Consider the following 23,039-nt stretch of genomic DNA (forward strand, 5'->3'; position numbering starts at 1 on the left):
TACCACCAAAATGGCTTTATTTTTGTCACTGACTACATGCATAACAATGCAACTGTATCATGACTTTGTTTGGTTTCCTTAAATATTATTTAAGTATGCATTAAAAATATACGTTTACCTTTAAGAAATGTAACACATAAAAAGTCCTCTGTAAATACAATACCGTCTTAATATATTTTCCTACTTTGTTTCATAAATAAATAACAATCTACACAGTCATAAATAAAACTATAATTCTTATGATCTGAAGTATATACAAATTTTGGAGCTTGACAAAAGTGTTCTCTTTTTGATTTTATACAAATAACATGCAGTATTTGTGATTTATGTTTTTCTTTTTAAGGCTGCACCTGAGGCATATGGAAGCGCCCAGCCTAGGGGTCAAACTGGAGCTGCAGCTATGGTCTATACAACAGCCACAGCAACACTGGACCCAAGCCACATCTGTAACCTATGCCACAGCTTACAGCAGCACTGAATTCTTTTGTCTTTTTAGGACTGCACGCACAGCATATGGAGGTCCCTAGACTAGGGGTCAAATCAGAGTAGTAGCCGCTGGCCTTTGCCACAGCAACGTCATATATGAGCTGCATCTGCAGGCTACACCACAGCTCACAGCAACACTGGATCCTTAACCCGCTGAGCAAGGATAGGGATTGAACCTGCGTTCTCATGGTTCCTAGTCAGATTTGCTTCCACTGAGCCACCCACGGGAACTCCCAGCGCCAGATTCTTAAACCTCTGAGCAAGGCCAAAGATCAAACCTGCATCCTCACAGATAATACGTCAGGTCCTAAACCTGCTCAGCCACAACAGGTACTCCATGCAATGTTTCTTAATCAAACAGATGACTTGTAACAAAAGTTTTATTGTCTCCCAACCAGTTCTTCCAAAACAGACCTTTAGTGCACTTGGAGAAAGATGCCATGCATTTAAAAAGTCAAAATGGGTCAAAAGACTAAATTTTTAAAACAGAAGGTTCCCATTTAAAGATTACTAACCTTTATTAAAATCAGTTCACTTTTGTTTGAAGAAGAAAAAAATGCCACCAAAGAATATATGCTTGTACCATCATTTAATTGGAAACTAATGAAGTCTTCAAAATCAGACTAAACTTGTATTAGTCTTGGAAAAATTTTCCACTGATATTCTGTTGCAGAAAGAGAATCAGTGCTATCCTAAGTTTTCTGAAATTTATTTTGAACCACCCATCACTCTGATTAGTTTAAACTTTCAGGGTAAAAATAATGATACAAAAAATGATCTTAAGAAAGGCATATTTAGAATTCCTGATATAAAACATTTGATTTAGTTTTTGTTTAATGACTGGAAATATTTATTTCTTCAGAAAATAATAACATATTCGTTGAAAGACACTGCCCATTTAGTGATTTACTAGATAACCACTCAAGGTATATTAGGTAAGCACTCATTATTTTTATGCAACAAAGTAAAAAGAACTTTTCATGCTGGAAATGTTTCATTACGCTTTTTTAAGATTGTGATCTACAGATGTAAAACTTGTAAAAACATTCTCAATCAAAATTCTCACTGAATTTAAATGACTCAAATGATAAATAATACTAAGCTAAGCACTGTCATTACTTTTTTTGGGGGCAGCACCCACAGTACACAAACATTCCCAGGCCAGGGATCAAACCCTTGGCACAGCAGTGACCCAAGCCACAACAGTGGCAATGCCTAATACTTAACCTGCTGAGCCAACAGGGAACTCCTGTCATTATTTCTACAACCTAAGTTTCGAAAAGTTCTATTTTTCATTCAATACAAATATGATCTGGTTCACACCATTCACCGTCAGTCAAACTCTATGTTTTCAAAAACTAAATATTTTTTGTTAAAGAGCAGATGACAAGTGTTTTCCATGCTCTTATGAAAAATAAGATTCTGATATACCTAATGAATCTAAATCAAAATCCACAAATGGCAACTGAAATTCTGTCAACTTTTAGCCTCATACAACATAAATCCACAGCTATTTTGCATAAATAATTCAAAATTAAAGTTTATAATGGAAATGTCAACAAGTCATAACTAAAACATTACTAATGATGGGTTCCACTATACTTCAACTGGGCCCAGCAGATGTGCACATCTGATAGACAGACTGCTTAGAAAATTAAAGCTATCAGTGCTATAAATAAGGCATACATAAATATGAACACAGCAACGCCAAAGGATTACAGCCGTTAAGAAAGAAGGACGGGTGTAAACACGAATGATAGTTCTTTCTATAAGCCACTTTCCACTGATTTATAAAGCTATGGTTTTATAATTCTTTCAAAAAGGACAATGTTTCCACACTGCTACGTGCCGTCAGTTCACTGTACATTCTTGACTACAATGCCGTCTTCAATCCTTCTGCAGAGCTTGACATAGCTCATCGCATTTCTTCAGAAAGTCAGCTTGTCATATTTTCAGCAGCCTAGAACAAGAGGGTAACATTCATTATAATAAAATCATGGAAAAACAGACATGATGGAAATAAATTTGTTAATACTGCACTGTCATTAACAAACAACTCCTTCCCCACAGAGACCAAAGTACTTTCATCAGGATAAGGCAGCGGTGTTTATTTCTGTAGAACACTATTAGAACTATTTTTGAATTGATTGCTGCTAGGTTAACAGTAGAAAACTGTTATATAATCTTAAATAATAGTGTAAAAATATACTCCTACTTGAAAAATTAACTTATAGAAGACCTTATCCACACAGTCTTTATTAGTTTGTTTCTGTACGTTTCATTACAGTGTGAAAAGGGGATTAAGATGAAAGAGGGGAGCTCTCCTGTGCTGCAGTGGGTTATGGATCCAGAGTTGTCACTGCTGCAGTTTGGGTTGCTGCTGTGGCCTGGGTTCAATCCCTGGCCAAGGAACTTACATACGCTGCAAGAATGGCTGAAAAAAAAAAAAAGAAAAGAAAAGAAAGAGACTTTTCTGTTGTACTATAAGGTGAAGAAAAAAGGACAAAAGAGAAATAATGAACATACGGCTAATCCTTCATCTAAACCACCAAAGGGTATACTTTCCCTGATTATTCTGTAGAAATTCTCGGACACCATCATCATTCAGCATTTCTTTTTAAAAAAATTTTATGGCTGCACCTATGGCATATGAAGTTCTGGGGCCAGGGACTGAATCTGAGGAGAGCTGCCATGTATGCTGCAGCTATGGCAACACTGGATCCTTTAACCACTGTGCCAGCTGTGGATCAAACCAGCCACCTCCATGGTGACCCAAGCTGCTGACCTTGGGACTCTTAACCCACTGTGCCATAGAGGGAACTCTTGATATGCATTTCTAAAATATAAGGTTTCAAGCAATTTTTAAAGACCAAAAATAGAAATGCTGAATTTAGATTAAGTTTAGTCCTAGAAATACCTGGTAAACTTATAACTGCCTAATTAAAACTTGCTTTTTAAGGTTCAGTCTAAGTTCAGAGATCTTTCAAGAATACCCCTTAAGATACTGGGAAAATTGTTGATAAATCAGAAATAGTCTTGTTTTTCTAAATAGCTGGCTGTTCTAAATTAGCCTTTCCCTTCTTTGAGTCTACTATTCACGAGAATTAGAACCTAGTTTGAAAAAACATTTCCCTTGTTCAAAAAGGTTTCTTACTTCTTTCGACCCTTACAGGTTCTTACGTTAGTTTTAGCCACATGCCTTTTAAGCACTGTCATCTTCCTAACCCCATTCTCAGGATCCTCTACCTCAAAGATGAAATACTCTGCATGATTTTTTTAAAAACGAAAACACCTAAACACTTAGTGCAGTTTCTCTTGTCCCATTCCACTTTCATACTAATTCTAGAGGTTCCCCTCCAAGATACAATGCAACAAGTGTTTTTACTTAAACTAAGTAAGCCATCAACCCTGGACAGCATTCATGTTACATGATCGCAGAACTACTTCCAGCTGAAAGGACAGCAGTGGCAGCCTAGAGACCCATCAAGACCGGCCATTAGAGACTCCGAAGATATATAAGCATCTGCCTTGGAAAAGCCAATAGTCGTAGACGTCTCCCTAGGCTTTTCTTTTCTGCACAAGTTTATTCCCTCCTTTGGGAGGGTGGGTGGGGACATAGGACCAACTTCATCCTTTATTTTTCTACCAGCTACAAAGTCTACAGCTCCAGCATCCTCATGCTGCAGGGGACCTTGCTACACAGTGGCGGGATCTATCACTCACCCTAAGGTATCAGTGATAGATAGTACGAGACTGCTACAAAAGAAAGGGCAAGGCAAGGGCAAGGTGTACTGTATAGGATCACATCAATAACAGTATAGGCACTGTGGCAACAAAGAAGATGATACATGAAAGCAGGTTTTACCTAGAATTTCTAAAATCATAACATGTAAATGACTCCTTAACACATAAATACTAGCACTGAGGAGACAACACACGAATTCAGTGGGGTTAATTTATAAAAACGAAGTCTGCTGTCTTAAGGACATGCATGTAATTAGCAACCCTATTTATACTGTGGAGATACACATAAGGCAACATATCTATTGTCGTTAATAAATTTACCTAACCAGGCGACACACAAATAGCTGTTTTTACTATTAGCATACATAACACAGTATCAACATACAAAATAACTAATAAAATGTTATAATTTTCTCTGTAATTAAGGAAAGAAGAAAAAACTGCCCTGCTTCAGAACAATTTCTTGCAACATTTCATCATGTCCTTGATTTATATTGTACACAATCTAAAATAGACAAATACCATAAAACTAAATGTTTGCGGGTTTTTTTTTGTTTTGGTATTTTTAGGGCTATACCCTCGGCATAGGGAAGTTCCCAGGCTAGGAGTCAAATCAGAGCTATAGCTGCTGACCCACACCACAGCCACAGCAACGTGGGATCTGAGCCGCATCTGCGACCTACACCACAGCTCACGGCCTACCCCATAGCCACAGCAATACCATGGATCCAACCCACATCCTCATGGATACTAATCGGGTTCTTAACCTGCTGAGCCACAACAGGAACTCCTAAAATTCAATTTTAATACTAGGATTTCTAGGTAAAGGCAGTAGAAGGCAGCAGGGCATTTCTCCTTATCCTATTTTTCAAACTAAAAGAAACAAAAACATATGAGAAAAAATTCATGAGCAGCAACCACACAAAAAAGAGAACTACCTGAAGAACATAAAGGGGGATTAAGGGAAGAGAGGAGTGGCTCAGAGTGGATCTGAACCAACTGCCTCCCAACTCCCACCCAACAGGAGCAGTTAACAAAAAAACCACCACCAACAACAAAAAAGAGAGAACAAACAGACTCTGATCTAGAGATAAACCGCCTTGGGAAGTTTATTCTTTTTTAATTTGATGAAATTAAGTATAACATTTTTGTTTTCAAAGTAGAATGAGACCATCTAGAAAAATGTTCACCAAATATTTCATTGGTTCTCTCTTGGTGATCCTGACTCTTTTTGTTTCCTTCTTTGTATTTTTTGGTTGAAATATGTTAGAATTCTGAGTATGTGGTATTTTTTATAAAAAATTATAGATTTCAAAAACTACTTCAAAGAAAACCAGAAAAAGTTTTCATTAACACTTCTTTATTCATCTCTTCCCCACCATGTTTTAGTAAGATACTGGTATATACTGATTTCAGATAATGGGAGAAATTTCTTTAAGAGTCCGTGTGTGTGTCTAAGACTGATTTTCTATTCAAATAAGCAATATTTCCTGATTTTTGTTCAACTTAATTATTGACTTTGCCTTCACAGCTCACTATGATCCACTAGATGTGGAATAACCAGTATCTCAAAGCTGAGAAAAGCTACATTAATCAGGCATTTCTGGATCTTCTATTCTAATACCTCAGGTTTTATTCTCTCTAAGAAAAGCCTATCCCAGAACTCACTCTCTCTCTCTCTCTCACATTTCCAGCTAGGTCATTTATTTGCCTCTGGTTCTTTCTTAGTATTCCAACTGCATAACATACAAAAATCTCTTCCTATTCTGCCTCCTGATGCTCCTTCAAACTTCAGCACAGTTGAACAAAAATTCTTGTAGTTGTGGAAGATGTCTATTAAATAAACCCTCTTCTACTAGAATTCTTTTCAGAAATTTATTGATGAAAGGCTATAATACCTTTTATTTTTATCAACAGGGTTATGAGACAACACTAAGCCAGGAAATGTTCCTGGGCTATAGTCCATTGACTCAGTTCTAATGACCATTGTCATGCTTTCTGAAATAGCAGGCTTTTTAAAATAACTTACAATAGGCGGAAACTTAGCAGTTAACAACTCTGAGGTCAGAAGGCCTGAGTTCAAATCCCACCTCAACCACTTATCTGTATGTCCTTGAGAGAAGTTAAGTTTACCACAGCTTTAGTTTCCTTAGGAGGAAGCTACTAATGGTAGTAGTAATACATGTCCCTGTTGTGACCAGAGAGCAAACAATGCAAGGAAAAAGCCTTTGGTGCATCTGGTTTGACAAAAGGAAAGTATTCATAAGTATTAGCTTTTTTTTTTTTTTTTTGTCTTTTTGCCATTTCTAGGGCTGCTCTCACGGCATATGGAGGTTCCCAGGCTAGGGACTGAATTGGAGCTGTAGCCGCTGGCCTATACCAGAGCCATAGCAATGTGGGATCCGAGCCACGCTGCAACCTACACCACAGCTCATGGCAATGCCGGATCCTTAACCCACTGAGCAAGGCCAGGGATCGAACCCGCAACCTCATGGTTCCTAGTCGGATTTGTTAACTACTGCGCCACGACGGGAACTCCAATATTAGCCATTTTTATTATATTAGTGAGTTATTTTTCTTTATGACCGCGTTATACAAACACAGCAGTTATGAGTTAAAAAAGAAATATAGATTTGAATAGTTTTTATAATTACTTAAAAATTCTGATTAAAAAACAAACCTGGAGTTCTTCTGTGGCACAGTGGGTTAAGGATCTGGTGTTGTCACTGCGGTGGCTTGGGGTGCTGCTATGGCACAGGTTCAATCCCTCGCCTAGAACTTCCATGTGCCATGGGCAGGGCCAAAAGACCTCCAGAAACCTTACGTGTATATCTGACAAAAAAGGTTTATATCAAAATACTTTAAGAAAGGACACCCACAAAGGACAGATAACCCAGAAAAATGGGTAAGCTACGTGAAAAGATATTTCACAAAAGAAAATGGCCAAAAAACATGTAAAAACACGTTCAATCTCATTGGTACTCAGAAAAATGCCAATAAAATGAGAAATCCACACACTTCCGCCAGAATGACGAAAATGAAAAAGACTCACAGTAAGTACTGACAAAGATGTGGAGCAGGTGAAACGTAAGTGCTACTAGTGAGAATACAAATACAACCTTTTTTTTTTGTCTTTTTAGGGCCATACCCATGGCATATGAAGTTTCCAGGCTAGGAGTCAAATCAGAGCTACACCTGCTGGCCTACACCACGGCCACAGCAACACGGGATCTGAGCTGCGTCTACGACCTACACCACAGTTCACAGCAATGCTGGACCCTTAAGCCACTGAACGAGGCCAGGGATCGAACCTGCACCCTCATGGTTCCTGGTCGGATTCGTTACCACTGAGCCACAATAGGAACTCCAAAATACAACTATTTTAGTAAAATAGCATTACCTCTTCAAGAGACACAGAACCTAAGGACCAGCAATTTTACTTCCAGATACACACCCAACAGAAATGCCCACATACATGCACAAGAGACATGGACAACTAAGCTCACAGCCTTACATTTTTAACAGCTCCGGACTGGAAGCAACCTAATATTCATTCACAGTAAAGATAAATACAGTATATTTGTACAATAAAACATGAATGTTACAGTGAAAAGGAATGCATTACAGCTATATACAACATAAAAGAACCTCACAAACATAATGTCAAATGAAAGAACGCAGTAAAAAAATTGTGCTGTAAGATTTTATTCATACCAGGTTCAAAAATTTTACAAATTTACACTGGTGTTTAGAGATAAATGCTTAGTCAATAAAGCCATTAAAAGAAAGTATCCACCATAAAAATGAGGACAGCAGTTACTGCAGTGGGGAGCAGGAAAGAGAGGTTACCAATGCGGGGAACATAAGGGAACTTCAGCATAAGGGAACTGCTGGCAGAGAATTGTATAGATATCCTCCTTGTGATAAACGTTTGCTCTGTCAATGTTTACTTTTTTGTGCTCGATTTAAAAATCCAAAAGTTTGGGAGTTCCCATCCTGGCTAAGTGGTTAACGAATCCGATTAGGAACCATGAGGTTGCGGGTTCGATCCCTGGCCTTGCTCAGTGGGTTAAGGATGTGGTGTTGCCGTGAGCTGTGGTGTAAGTCGAAGACATGGCTCGGATCCCACGTTGCTGTGGCTGTGGTGTAGGCCAGTGGCTACAGCTCCAATTCGACCCCTAGCCTGCAAACATCCATGTGCCACGGGAGCAGCCCAAGAAATGGCAAAAAAGACAAAAATAAATAAATAAATAAAAATAAAATAAAATAAAAATCCAAAAGTTTTAAATTACACAAAACCAAAAACTCAAATGATTGGAAATTACTGGAGAGTAACTTCATCTGAGATGGGTAAGCTATGTGTTTTCTAAGTCTGTTCCTCAAAGAAAAGAAAAAAGGGTAGAGAGAAGCCACTTTGTCCTTAGAAAGTTTTAAAAGGGACTGACCTGAAGTTTCAGTATTCACGTGGCGTTAGTGCTATATAAACATGGAATGTAAACTGGTACAGCCACTATGGAGAACAGTTTGGAGATACCTTAGAAATCTATACATAGAACTTCCATATGACCCTGAAATCCCACTCTTGGGCATCTATCCGGACAAAACTCTACTTAAAGGAGACACATGCACCCGCATGTTCATTGCAGCACTATTCACAATAGCCAGGACATGGAAACAATCCAAATGTCCATCGACAGAGGATTGGATTCGGAAGATGTGGTATATATACACAATGGAATACTACTCAGCCATCAAAAAGAATGACATCATGCCATTTGCAGCAACATGGATGGAACTAGAGAATCTCATACTGAGTGAAATGAGCCAGAAAGACAAAGACAAATACCATATGATATCACTTATAACTGGGATCTAATATTCAGCACAAATGAACATCTCCTCAGAAAAGAAAATCATGGACTTGGAGAAAAGACTTATGGCTGCCTGATGGGAGGGGGAGGGAGTGGGAGGGATCGGGAGCTTGGGCTTATCAGACACAACTTAGAATAGATTTACAAGGAAATCCTGCTGAGTAGCATTGAGAATTTTGTCTAGATACTCATGTTGCAACAGAACAAAGGGTGGGGAAAAAATATGTAATTGTAATTTATACATGTAAGGGTAACTTGATCCCCTTGCTGTACAGTGGGAAAATAAAATAAAAAAATAAATAAATAAACATGGAAATACAATCACCTGAGATTTTAAATCAGAGGGTGTGAAGCATGTGAGGGAACACGACACTTTTCCTATTCCCAATCTCGGCAATTAAAAGGTTGTAAATTTGGGAGTTCTCGTGGCTCTGCGGAAACGAACCAGACTAGTATCCATGAGGACACAGGCTCGATCCCTGGTGTCAGTCAGCGGGTTAAGGATCTGGCGTTGATGTGAGCTGTGGTGTAGATAGCAGATGTGGCTTGGATCTAGTGTTGCTGTGGCTGTGGCCCCCAGCTGCAGTGCTGATTTGACCCCAGCCTGGGAACTTCCATATGCCATGGATGTGGCCCTAAAAAGAAAACAAAGTTGTGAATTTGAATTCAAAAATAGGTGGCCCTCTGGGTCCGTATTGCCTGTGCAGCTCTATCGGCCTAAGCAGTGTGCTGGCCTCTGGACTCTTCCCTTTTCTTGAAGGATGAACACACAGGCAGGGAGCTCCATCAGTCAGCTTTCTGCCTACTGAATCCCAGAAGTCTCAGAGCCTTCCTGCACTTCGTCCTGCACTGTTCCCTTTCAGCCCAAGCTGGCATGGTTTTGTGCCCAGATAGCCTGACTGTATCTGAGTCACACAACCTTATTATCTCTTCACCTAAAGGTTGTCCAGCCACACTCCCAGCCTTCTTTCCAGAACATGCTGTCTGGGTAGGCTGAGACTTTCCCAATGCAAGAGCCAGCTCCTCTTTGCTTACCAGTTTTTCCTCAATTTCTCATTCCTCTTACATTTTACTATAAGCAGCAAGGAGAAATCAGGCTGCACTTTCCACACTTTGTTAGGAAATTTCCTTAGCTGGATATTCAAGTCACTGCTTAAAAGGTTTGTTTTGCTTTTTAGGGCCGCATGTGTGGCATATGTAAGTTCCCAGGCCAGGGGCTGAAAAAGAGCTACAGATGCTGGCCTATACCACAGCCATGGCAACGCCAGATATGAGCCACATCTACTACCTACACCACAGCTCATAGCAATGCTAGCTCCCTTAACCCAGGGACACCTGGGATCAAACCCATGTTCTCATGGGTACTAGTCGGGTTCGTTACTGCTGAGCCACAATGGGAAGTCCACAAGTTTTGTTTTCCTTCCAACAGAATATAACTCAGCCAAGTGTTCTTTATAGCAAGGATGGCCTCTCTTCCAGTGTCCCCAACTGATGAACTCATTTCTGAGACTTCATCAGCAGCACCTTTCACATTCATATTTTTAGCAAGATTCTGTTCATGATGATATATGTATTCTGAGATGACTGAAGCTCTTCTCTCTTCTTTCTGAGCCCTCAGGAGAATCACCTTTAACACTTAGAGTTTTACTGACAGCCTTAAAATCTAGGCTTTTTCTATCAAGCCTCTTAAAACTTTCCAATTTCTATCCATTACCCAATTCCAAAGCCATGTCCACATTTCTTAGTTATTTCTTACAGCAGTACTCTACTTTCCAGTAGTCAATCTGTATTAGATTTCTAGGGCTGCCCTAACCAAGTACCAGAAGCTGGGTAGCTTAAAACAATAGAAATTTATGCTCTCATAGTTCTGGAGGCAGAAGTCCAAAGCCAAGGTGTCAGCAGGACCATTCTCTCTCTGAAGGCTCTAGGGCAGCATCCTTCCTTGCCTCTTAGCTTCTGCTGGGCCTTCTTTGGCTTGTAGACACCATCACTCCAATCTCAGCCTGGGTCATCCCATGCATTCTCTCCTGTGTCTTCATATGTACCCACGTCCACATGTGTATCCACGTCCACATGTCCCTTGTCTTCTAAGGACACTGGTCATGAAACCATTACGATCTCATCCTAATGTGATTATACCTACAGATACACTATTTCCAAATAAGGATATATTCACAGGCACTAGACCCATGCATATCTTTTTGGGGGCAGATACAATTTTACCCACAGTATGAGGAAAATTCTAAACACAATTGGAGACTTATCTGGACCAGAAAAGATAACATGGTCCAGAGAGTAGCAAATTTTGTGATTTGAACACATGCCACCCAGCTCCTGGTCTTCAGAATTTCTCCTGAGGAAGACAGATGCTAGTTTAATCACGTTCAGGGCCTTGCACTTAACTTCATCATTAATCATTTTCTAAACGAAAGCATCTTTATTCAGAGTGAGCTAACACACGAATCTCTCTACCTTTAATGCTTCAGTGGCCTTGCGAAGTTCCTTAATAACTGAAGATAAAGCTTCTGGGTTAATTCCTTGTTCGCAGAGCCGGACACATATAGACAGAGTTTCCATATCTAATCCAGTATTCAAAATTCTTGAAATCTCAAGCAGAACTGAAAAAGGACAGAAGGAATTTTTAAAAAAATCTTGTAACATTTAAAAACATGCACATACTTCCATTTTTAGTTCATATAATACTGCATATGAAAACTGGCATGTAATACTGTCTTCCCCTTACTTACTTCTAGAAACTTAAAAATAAATTTACAACCTCCTTCCACATAACTGCTTTTTACATCTTGGGTTATATGCTGCCATTCATCTAATATCTAAAATTTATACTTCAGAATCAAGATTATTCTGAAGATTTACCCACCTTTTAGTATTCTTTTACAATGTAATTTAATTAGTCATTTAATTACTAAAAGAATTAGTATTCTTTTACAATGTAATTTAATTAGTCATGTGATTGAATTAAGTAATGCAAACACGCCATTACTTAACCACTCTGCTATTTTGTTGGGGGGAGTCTTATGTTTCCCCATTAAAATAAAACTGTGAGACGCATCTGTACAAACAAATTTATCAGAATAAATTCCTAGAAGCGGAACTACTCAGTTGATAATATATATACTTAAGGCTTTAAAAGTATTTAGAAACTTTTACAATGATCGTGTTTGTTTACCATATTTTTACATAAAAACATAAGCTTCTATTTTTTAACTTCATTTTTAAAGTACTTCATTTCACTATAGTTTATAAAAGAACCTGTCTTTGACATGAGAAGCACTAGCGTACGGATCCACAGGATGTAAAAACACTGGGTCCATTAAACTTTGTTTTATGGTGGTTGTTTCCCAGAGTGTGTTTAGAATTTTTTAAGTGAAAGGTCAACATGTTATGTGTTGTTTCCTGTGTCATTTTCTCTTGGCATTATGTTTAGAAAGTTATTCCCCATGCAAAGATTATGTAATTATTCACCAATATTCTCTTCTAGCACCTGAAAGTTTATTTCCACCCCCCTCTCCATAAACATATATTTAACTCCCTGCCTGGAGTTTGGGTGGAAGACAGAATTTCTAACTTTCCCTTCCAGAAATAAGTCAGCTGCCCCAATACTATTTATTGAAAAATCTATTTTTTAAACCACTCAGTTAAGATGTCACTTTTATCACATAGTAAATTCTCTTGTGCCTCTGAATTTGTTACATGTCTATCTTCTGTCAGAGCCACAATTTAAATTTACTAACTTTATACTGCATGTAGTAGGTTAAAGATACTTTTGTCACTTTTTTTTTTTTTTAATCTTTTGTTTTTTCAGGGCTGCACCCGCAGCATATGTAGGTTCCCAGGCTAGAGGCTGAATCGGAGCTGTAGCTACTGGCCTATGCCGCAGCCATAGCTATGCGGGATCCAAGCTGCGTCTGCAACCAACAACACGGCTCACGGCAAAGCTGGATCCTTAACCCACCGAGCAAGGCCAGGGATTGAACCTTAGTCCTCATAGATATTAGTCGGGTTTGTTAACCACTGAGCCACGACGGCAATTCCCCGTTACCTTTCATTATCATAAGCCCTCCTGATGAATTTAAAGAGGTTGATCAGTTCCACAAATGAAATTTGGATTTGACTTGAACTCCATGAAAACTATACATTATTTGCATTATTTGGGGATGAATGGACAAGTACCAATATTAAGGCATCCATTAATTTAAGTCTAAGTCCTTCTGAAAACTTTTACAGTATTCACGATGCTCATGACACAGGTCCTTCCCACTTTTTCATACCCAACATTGTTTCATCTCCAAAAGTTCAATTTGAGTCTTTTAAAAAACACATCTTCCATTCCTCTACTCAACTTTCTGAACATATGGTGAACTGTTCTAATGTCTTCATCTGCTAATCCTAATGTCTATGTCAACTGTGAGTCTGTTTCAACAGATAAAGTTTCCTCTTTATCATGGGTCATATTTTTCTGTTTTGCATACTTAATAATTTTTGATCAGATGCCAGACATTGTGAATTTTACCTTGTAGGGTACTGGATATTTTTACATTTCTAAACATATTCTTGAGATCTGTAATCAGAGATTGATCTGGAAACAATTTGATCCTTTGGGGTCTTTTAAAATTCATTAGCCAGGACCAGAGCCCCATTTAGTTTAGGCTTAATTATCACTCACACAATGTCTTGTGAATTATAATTCCGGCTGGCTGATACAGGAACTATTCCCAGCCCTCTCTGAACAGGGTGTACTTTCCCCACCTTTTTGGGTACTTGAGCTTGGGAAATCTCTACTTTCACAACAAGCTGCTTAGCAAGCCTGCTTTTTATCTGTAGGTAGATGCGGGTTTGATCCCTGGCCTCACTCAGTGGGTTAAGGATCCAGTGTTGCTGTGAGCTGTGATGTAGGCCAGCGGCTACAGCTTCGAGTAGACCCCTAGCCTGGGAACTTCCATATGCCACAAGGGCAGCCCTAAAAAACAAAGCAAAACAAAACAGAAAAATGCTTAGTGAAGAGTGGGAGATAGGGGAGGGCTCACACGAGCAACGAGACTGATGGTGGAAGTATGGACTGATACATACACGTTTGCCCAACTAAAAGTGCCTTGTAGACTGAATTGTCTTCACTCCTTTTTCTAGTTTACTACCTGACACATAAAGTATCCACTGGTTCCACATCCCCACTCAAGCAACCATGGACTGAAAAACCAAGGAGGGAAAAAATTCCAGAAAGTTCCTCCAAACAAAACTTGAATTTACCAGAGTTCCCTGGCAACGGAGGGGGTTAAGGATCCAGCACTGTCTCTGTGGCTGTGGTAAGGGTCACTGCCATGGTGCCAGTTTGATCCCTGGCCTGGGAACTTCCTCATGCTGAGGGCGCAGCCAAAAAAACTAAACCAAAACAAACAAACAAACAAAAACCCCCCAAATCAAAACAAAAAACCTCTTGAATTTGCCAATATGCATATGCTGAGAACTATCTACAGAGCATTTGCATTTATCAGGAATTACAAACAACTGAGAGATGATTTAAAGAATACAAGAGGATGTATGCAGGTTATGCAAGTGCCAGGCCATTTTATATAAGAGACTTGGGCATCTAGATTTTGGTGTGGGTGTTGGGCAGATGTGTGTCCCGGAACCAAGTGCCCTGCAAATATTGCGGAACAACTTTACTTTGAAGTCTCTACCAAGGAAGAGGTACTTTATAATCACCATTAACAAAAACAATATCTAGTAGTAAGAAATTAGAGGCATATGAAAAATTCTAGAACATTAAGAAAATAAGAATTAGGGAGTTCCCATCATGGCACAGTGGAAACGATTCCGATTAGGAAAACCATGAGGTTGCAGGTTCGATCCCTGGCCTCGCTCCGTGGGTTAAGGACAGCATTGCCGTAAGCTGTGGTGTAGGTTGCAGATGTGGCTTGGATCTGGCGTTGTTGTGTAGTGTAGGCCGGCAACTGTAGCTCGGATTCGACCCCTAGCCTGGGAACCTCCATATGCAGCAGGTGAGGCCCTAAAAAGCTGAAAAAAAAAAAAAAAAAGAAAAGAAAGAAAAGAATAATTAAAGTATGAAGCTATCAACAAAGAGTATCTAAAACTTCAAAATGTTGAAAAACGAGAGACAATTAAGTATACGGGAGGAGTGAGAAAGGTAGCTGAAAGATCCTCTCACATTTCAAAGAGGAAACGAGAAGCTGAGGCTCTCAGAGAGCACCGAGGAGGCCCTTATGCAACAGACCCTGTACTAAATCACAATTAGGTCCTTTCCAGTGATCTGTGCATATCAAAATCCTTTCATTTCACAATAAAATTACAAATGTTCATAGCTGAATTCTACAACCCTTGCGAATCATTCATTTGACATTACTTAAAAGATTAAAGCACTGTGAGCTGACTCTTAATACGGATGGGAGGGAGGGAGGAAGAGAATGAAGAGAAATATACTAGATCTTGAAGGAGGGTTGCCAGACCCAAAAGGTTTTGAACACTTCAGTCTACTACAGTGAAACCCCACACTGGCAGAATTTCACATAATAATGGTGCCTGAGTAGTTTAGCCCAGTTCCTTGGGCAAGTTAGAGCTCTATTTCTAGGAATTGGGGGGGATTATGAAATTGCTGCATTTAGTACTTTTTTCAGTTCCATGTAGGGTCAATTTTCTTTTTTTTTGATCTTTTTGCCTTTTCCAGGGCCGCTCCCTCGGCACATGGAGGTTCCCAGACTAGGGGTCTAATTTGAGCTGCAGCTGCCGGCCTATGCCAGAGCCACAGCAATGTGTAGGGTCAATTATTAACATTGCCAAGTGTCACAACGTTTCCCTTTGTGCCTTAATCATCCGAGGTGGCATGGAAAATAGTTTCATTAACTTAGCAATAATTAAACTTCACATTTTATGTGACTGATTATTTTGGACCCAATTATGGCAAGACAGCACAGAATTTCTGTAAGTTTGGAGTTCTAATGGACACGACAGTTCCTAAGCACATTTAACAGATCCTGATTCACTGGCAACCTGGGGCCTTCCTTTTTACTTTTTGGATTGTGGGCAAACCATGTGTAGAGGAGCAGTGTTCTTTAATTCACACATGCTCGCCTCCGATGCTGGTTTAAAAAAAAAAAAGCCTGGTCTTTCTTTACCTTTTCATGTTCTTATACTCTGTAATCTTCATTTTACATAAAGTTCTCTCGGCAAAAATCTTGATAATGTAACCAATACAAATGATTGGTTCTCCTTTCTACATCAGTTGTTCCACCAGAGAGAAAATGTCAGTTTTCTATTCAAATGGGATATTGTGGCCATATAATTAAGGAACCTAAGCACAGCTAACATAAAGAAAACTGCCTACAAGTCAGGCTTCATATACCCTCCATCCTGTTCAAAAACCACACTGGCTTCCAAGCATGGATATCTAAGACCATAACGTTGTTCACATATAGTTACCATGTAAACAAATCCACTTAACACCTAATAAGCTATGATATATCAATAAGGATGGGAAACAGGCTGAATACGGAGTTAAGAAAAAAAGTCTATTTTTCAGAAAAATAGCAAAGCAGCAACTAAGTAAAATATTAGACCCCAAAGCGCTAATAATATAAAGAAGTCTTTTTGAAAAGGAGAGCAGCCAGCCAGTGCAAAAAAAGGCAGAAGCATTATCAGAAGTCTCCACAAAGAGTGGCTCTGATAGGAAATGGACCTTACAGTGAGACAGAGATGAGGCATGAAGGCTGACAATGCTTACCTGTGAAAATTTCTAGTTTTGACAGAATTAGAAGGTGAGGTGGTATCCTCTGGAAAATGCAAAGTTTTAACATGCATCAAATCCTCATATACAGGGGGACGCAAATGAGGCGTCCGCAAGTGGGATAACATCTTATACACAAAGTACAGGAACTATCTTTTAACTATCTCTGAGATGCCCTTACTTGGTTTTTTATTTAAATATTCACACAACTCTAGGTAACTTCGTTTTACGGGGGGCGGGGGAGGAAAGCAAGCTCAAGGATGTCTAAGCAGCTTGTCCAAGCCCACCACCACCTGGGGTAGAAAGTGGCAGAGAGGAGAGGATAACTTCCACGCGATTATTTTTCTACTACTTGCGGGTAGGTTTTACCCCCGTGCTCGGGACTCGAAAAACAGGTAAATACGCCCAGAGCCCTCGACACAGGCATCACCTGCTCCAAGACTAAACCGGTCCGCTGCACTTTTGATAAACGCACAACTTGTTCCTTCACGGTCTATTTAAAATGCGCCTGCTGACGTGCAAGGGACAAAAGATGTAGCGGTGACCAAACACGTGAGGCCGCTCTCCGCGAGGGGCTTAAAGTCTGGCAGAGGCTTCTGAGGCGCTCCCCGCAGTAGAGGGAGTGAGCCAGCTGGGCGGGGCTGGCAAGGCCCGCACCAGAGGAAGGACGCGGGAACTCGAAGCGGGAGGGGGCGTGGCATAGGGAGGGGGCGTGGGCTGAGCGTTCCGGTGGCAGGATTCGGGTACGCAAGACCACGGCGTGGGGAGGGGGGCGTCGCACCCGGAGAGAGGCGCGGGAGGGGGCGTGGGATGTGCACGCTGGACACGGACTGCGCGCGCGGTCCAGCGCGACAGAGGCTGAGCGCGCGCCGGGCTGACGTGGGGCCGCAACGCTGTGCGCGCGACAAACTACGCAGGAGCGAAAAGACGACTCCGAAGGGATGAGGCCATCAGCCCCGCGGCCTTGGCGGGGTGCCCTGACAGACTCCCCAAAGATGCAGATCAGGCCAGGAAGTGGACCTGAAGTCCCTTTGGGCCCACCCCCGCCTGGGGGCGCTGGCTTTAAGGAACGGATGCAAGGTAAAGGGGGGCGAAACGGGCACTCACCGTCCATGGTCTCCCTCACTGCATTCAGATTCGCCGCCGCCGCAGCCCCGGAGCCGCTGTTACCCGCCATGGTGAAGGCCGAGGAAGGGTAGCGAAGGGCCTGACCCGGAACTGGAGCGCCTTCCTTTCTCCTGGGCAATCACACCGCGCGTCCCCTTCTCACGCCGGTCAGGCCCCGCCCACGCCTGGCAGCCCCGCCCCTCGCGCCCGTCGCCGGCGTGAGGCTGCGTTGATTTGAATTTGGAGCCTCGTTACTCTACGCGGAATGCGAAGCGAGGAGTTGCCATTCGAATTTACTACGCGGCCTCGACTCGATTGGCTGGTTCGCGGACAGCGGTGCGGCGCGATTGGCCAGTCGCCCACAGGGCCAGAGCCCTGGTTGGCCTAAGACAGCGCGGAAGCGGGGAGTTAAAGAGTCTGCCTGTCGTGTGAGCCGGCCTGGCACCCCCGGGGCGTCCTGGAGTCGCTTTGCGGGGGGGCTTTCTTTTTTTTTTTTTTTTTTTTAAAAACACACAGCTAGGTACGTTGTCTGTAGTTCCTGGCTTTTCCTCCTGTCTCGAATTGGAGAGCTCACTTTGCCCAGCTCCGGACCTGCCTGCCGGCTCTCCCGGGATGAATGGGAGCTGCCAGGGAGTAGGTGCGGAAGAAGGGGCGCCAAGAAAGAGTGGTCTAGTAGGGCTGGCGATGACACCGGCGTGAGTGCCCTCCTCTGCTCTTCACCCGAGGAGGCCAGCTGCACATCAGCCTTCCAAGGAGTAGGTCCTTTTTCTCTGGTTGTAGCTTCCTTTGACAGGAAATAATTGTCTCGCCTTCTGTCCTGGGGGTCTTAGGGAAACGAGGGTGTTCGAGAAAAGGCAGCCGAAAGCGGTTAGTTTCCTAGCCCTAAACAGGCACACTCTCTTTAATGTGCAAGAAGGGCACGGTGCACAAGCTTCCTGGTCTCTTATTTGCTTGCTGTAAATAACTGATGTTTAGTAATTGCATTTTTCTAGGAAATGACTGGGCTCTCCGAATTATGCTCAAAGTGCTTAGAGACTTGAGATAATGAATTAAAAAAAAAAAAACTGTAGGTATAAATTCTTTAGTTGAAAAAGGCTTTGTGCCTGTTGTGAACTTTAGTTGCCTAGAAGGTGGACCGGAACTCTCATATTTGGACTGGTACTTGTAAGCCACTTAAATTCTCTGAGCTTGTAGATTTTCTGCAAAAATCTCTCTCCAGCACCTTCCCCCTCTAGCTTTCTAAGTTATTTAGAGGATCACCCTTGAGAAAATGTATGTGGAGCTCTTGTTAAACTATTTTTTAAAAATCCCAAGAGTGCTAGCTTTTGAGTTAATTCTTTTATGAAATGTTCGTTGAATATATTTTAATTGTCAAAATGAATGTCTGAAACTTTGTCCTTTTATACACACTTATGATTTCTTTTTAGTTTTCTCTCTGCGCTATGGGAGATGTCAAAGAATCAAAAATGCAGATAACACCTGAAACGCCAGGAAGGATCCCTGTTTTAAATCCTTTCGAAAGTCCTGGTGATTATTCTAGTCTCCATGAACAAACTCTCTCCAGTCCTTCTGTTTTTAAATCGACAAAATTACCAGTAAGTTATGCTTGACTAGTGTTTACAAATAGCTTTGAATGTAAATATCTTACTTTACAAGATAAGTAGGTGATTTATCCTGGAACATATGTATCTGGAATGTGCTTTTTAATTGTACCATTCATTATAATATAGTTGTTGGGCAAAAAATAAGTTAACCAGATTTTTTTAAATTAGCATTTCTTTTTATTTTACATACTTAGGATTTCATGTTAGTGTAATAGATAATGTGTTAGTTTCCTACAACTGTGGGTTCAGCTAGATAATGTGGTTGATGACATATGTACTAACACTGTAATAGAGAAGAAGCCATGTCGTTTAATTATCTATTCTCACAAATTCAGCAAACATTATTTGAATGCTCTGGGTTGAACACAGTGCTGGGTACAGAGGTGACATCTTGAACAAGTCCGGGTCACAGGACAAAACTTTCAAGGAGCTTATACTCTAACGCAGGGGTCAGCAAAATTTTTCTTTCAAGGGCCAAATAATAAATATTTTAGGCTTTGCAGCTTATCTGGTTGCTGTTGCAGCTGTGCACTTCTGCCTTGTATTACGGAAGCAGCCATAAGTCGTATTTAAATAATAAATGTGGCATGGTTCCCACAAAGCTTTACCTATGGACACTTGGAATTTCATGTAATTTTCACATGTTGTGAAATAGTAAGCTTTCAGATTTTTTTGTCAACCGTTCTTAGCTTGCAGACTGTTTGAAAAAGAAGTAAATCTTGGGAGTTCCCGTCGTGGCGCAGTGGTTAACAAATCCGACTAGGAACCATGAGGTTGCGGGTTCGGTCCCTGCCCTTGCTCAGTGGGTTAACGCTCCAGCGTTGCCGTGAGCTGTGGTGTAGGTTGCAGACACGGCTCGGATCCAGCGTTGCTGTGTCTCTGGCATAGGCTGGTGACTACAGCTCCGATTCGACCCCTAGCCCGGGAACCTCCATATGCCGTGGGAGCAGCCCAAAGAAATAGCAAAAAGACAAAAAAAAAAAAAAAAAAAAAAAAAAAGAAAGAAAAAGAAGTAAATCTTGGAGTTCCCATCGTGGCTCAGCGGAAATGAATCTGGCTAGTAGCCACCAGGAGGAAGGTTCAATCCCTGGCCTTGCTCAGTGGGTTAAGGATCCAGCGTTGCTGTGAGCTGTGGTGTAGGTCACAGACGTGGTTTGGATCTGCCATGGCTGTGGCTGTGGTGGAGGCCAGTGGCTACAAGCTCCAGTTCGATTCAACCCTTAGCCTGGGAACTTCCTGGTGCGGCCACGGGTGCGGGCCCTTAAAAAAAAAAAAAAACAAAGGCAAAAATGAAAAGTCGGTCTTGACCCTAATGGAATAGACACAACTAAAATGGCAACTTCAAGAGAATATGATGCTGTGACTGGTAGTTAGACAGGAGAGTGAAGTGGAAGGAGACATACTCTTTAGATTAGGGAAGGCTTCATTTTTTCAGCTTTTTTTTGCTTTTTAGGGCCACACCTGTGGCATATGGGAGTTCCCAGGCTAGGGGTCTATCCGGAGCTGTAGCTGCTGGCCTATGCCACAGCCACCGCAAGGCAGGATCCGAGCAGTGTCTGCGACCTACACCACAGCTTACGGCAACACCAGATCCTTAACCCACTGAGCAAGGCCAGGGATTGAACCCGAAACCTCATGGTTCCTAGTCGGATTGTTAACCACTGAGCCATGATGGAAACTCCTCTTTAGCTTATTTTCACTGGTACTGGCTATAGTGGAGAAGTTCTTTTGAAGTTTGATCTTCTAACTTAGGGAATTATCTAGAAAACTGCAAGCAGGGTGGGTTCCTAATGCTGGCTTCACTTTCATATCAGCTGAAAGCTCACTATGCACTGGAGGAAAGTTTACAGTTAAACACTTTATGTTGAGTCCTTGAGCTGACCTCGTGATTTTAAATTGAAGAGTATTAAATTTTAGTCTTAATAAAAATAGTGGAGTGACTGCAGCATAATCCTCAAAGCAAGAATGCATGGCATTTTGGCTTGTTTAAGCTTGATTTTGTCAAAAACAGATTAGGATTTGGATACTTTTGTTTTTTTTATCCAATAGTTGAATAGAGAAAAACTGCATTGATTACTACGTGTAATAATCTTAAGGATCACTTATTTTATTAGCTTTAGCAAGCCCTTCTGTAGTTAGGACTTTGTTTAATTTCATTTTTAGTGAAAAAAATGATCACTAAGATTTTTAGTTTTACTTGGACACGTTGCATCACTGATGCGTGTTAATTGTAGAATTTCTGTATCTTTAATACTCTGTGATTTTTTTTTATTATGTAATTTAAAAAACCATCCAGGGGTAAGGTTTGGATATTTTAAAGACAGAGAGAAAAGTCAGGTGACTTAGTGTGATTTGATTACCATTTGCCATTTAATTTAGCAATAAAGTCAAATTTTAAAATGCGAGCTGTAAGATATTTTTATATTCTAATCATTCCCATTATTTTTGAAGCTGACATTTGAAGTTAGCATTTCAATGAACTCTTTTAGTATGCTTCTACTCATAAGATCACTTTCTTTTAAGACTCCAGGGGAGTTTAGATGGTCTATTGATCAACTAGCTGTCATAAATCCTGTAGAAATAGACCCAGAAGACATTCATCGTCAAGCTTTATACTTAAGTCGTTCTCGGTAAGTTTTCTTTTCTTGCAACTAAGTGTGATAACGTATTCTCACGTAACGAGAGATAGGAGGTTGAATGATTTTATTTGTAAAGAAATCAGGAAAAATTAGGATGCAGATTTATCCAATCTAACTGTAGCATCAGCTCAAAGAACCGCATCCAGAAAATTTCCTTTGCCAACCCCACGGGTCTACCCCATCTGGGTAGGAGGCCTTTTCTTGAGAAGATGACCTTCTCCCTCTGCTATTTAGGGGACATCTCTGCTTCCCCAGCACTTGATGGCACGAAGGGCATTTAGAACTTTGTACCTTTGCACATGATTGTGATTTTTGCCACTGCATTTTTGTTTTGTCTTCCTTTTGGTGTTATAGGGTAAAGCATAATGCCATTTCATTGCCACCTAGATTTAGAGGAGCCTAAAATCCCCTTACCAATTTAAGACACATTGAATGGAAGGGTGGCCATCATCAGCGGAGAGTGCTTTTCTAGACACCGTCTGACTTTGACACTTGGGAATCCGAATTACATTGTCTAAAATTCAACCTAGGAATCAGAGCATCTCTAACTGATGCTGCTGGTGATGTGTTGTATAGATTTTTAAGTACTAGTGTGTCTGAGACTGCTTAATGATGCCTGATATAGTGAGTCCATATTCTTCTTTGGAGGAACAGGCATAGTTTTTGATTACTAGTTGCAGTAATCCATAATCGTAAATTACAGATAGCAGTATTCATTCATAGTTTGAGGGACGTTTTATAGTTGTCAGTTTTATAGTTTGATTTTTCTGTTATTATTTGAAACAGTCAAATACTATTATATTCAGCTTTTCATTTTTGGCTCTAAGGT

At 40.8% G+C, this 23,039-nt stretch overlaps 2 protein-coding genes across 14 annotated transcripts in view; one reads left to right on the top strand and one right to left on the bottom strand.

The window, feature by feature from the left end:
- MZT1 (mitotic spindle organizing protein 1) lies at positions 1-18,150 on the bottom strand. Of its 5 annotated transcripts, XR_014819626.1 has the most exons (4): positions 17,968-18,150; positions 10,409-11,719; positions 8,390-9,622; positions 6,767-7,433 (listed from the first exon to the last, which is right to left on the bottom strand). XR_014819626.1 is itself a non-coding variant. In XM_003131018.6 (3 exons), exons 1-3 carry the CDS (start codon positions 18,035-18,037, stop codon positions 2,423-2,425), a joined length of 240 nt encoding a protein of 79 aa, XP_003131066.1. In that variant the 5' UTR covers positions 18,038-18,150; the 3' UTR covers positions 1-2,422. The 5 variants fall into 5 exon arrangements, 1 of the variants encoding a protein (XP_003131066.1); XM_003131018.6 differs by lacking the exons at positions 6,767-7,433; positions 8,390-9,622 and adding an exon at positions 1-2,446 and having other exon boundaries at positions 11,574-11,719; XR_014819624.1 differs by having other exon boundaries at positions 8,390-11,719.
- Positions 17,767-23,039, top strand: part of BORA (BORA aurora kinase A activator) — a 26,684-nt gene continuing 21,411 nt past the window's right edge. For 2 of the 9 annotated variants that reach the window (XM_005668463.4, XM_084981947.1), the window contains exons 1-3: positions 17,767-17,940; positions 19,395-19,562; positions 22,095-22,201. In XM_005668463.4, the coding sequence (XP_005668520.3) occupies positions 19,410-19,562; positions 22,095-22,201 (260 nt within the window). In that variant the 5' untranslated portion in view covers positions 17,767-17,940; positions 19,395-19,409. Of the gene's footprint in view, positions 17,941-18,371; positions 18,723-19,394; positions 19,563-22,094; positions 22,202-23,039 lie in introns of those variants that run through there. The other 7 variants (XM_005668462.4, XM_084981946.1, XM_003357859.5 and 4 more) reach the window with 5 other exon arrangements.

Source organism: Sus scrofa, chromosome 11 (genome assembly GCF_054392235.1).
Source record: "Sus scrofa isolate SSC_HxYL_T2T_F1_AM1 chromosome 11, Sscrofa_HxYL_maternal_Yorkshire_Landrace_v2.0, whole genome shotgun sequence".
NCBI classification, from domain to species: domain Eukaryota; kingdom Metazoa; phylum Chordata; class Mammalia; order Artiodactyla; family Suidae; genus Sus; species Sus scrofa.

Bases quoted from the DNA above. Each gene is read 5' to 3' on its own strand.
- MZT1 (XM_003131018.6), bottom strand. From the start codon at position 18,037: ATGGCGGGTAACAGCGGCTCCGGGGCTGCGGCGGCGGCGAATCTGAAT. The intron at 11,720-17,967 runs GTGAGTGCCCGT...GTCCTTTTTCAG, and splicing joins AGTGAGGGAGACCATGGACG to TTCTGCTTGAGATTTCAAGA. The intron at 2,447-11,573 runs GTAGAGAGATTC...CTCTTGTTCTAG, and splicing joins AGGCCACTGAAGCATTAAAG to GCTGCTGAAAATATGACAAG.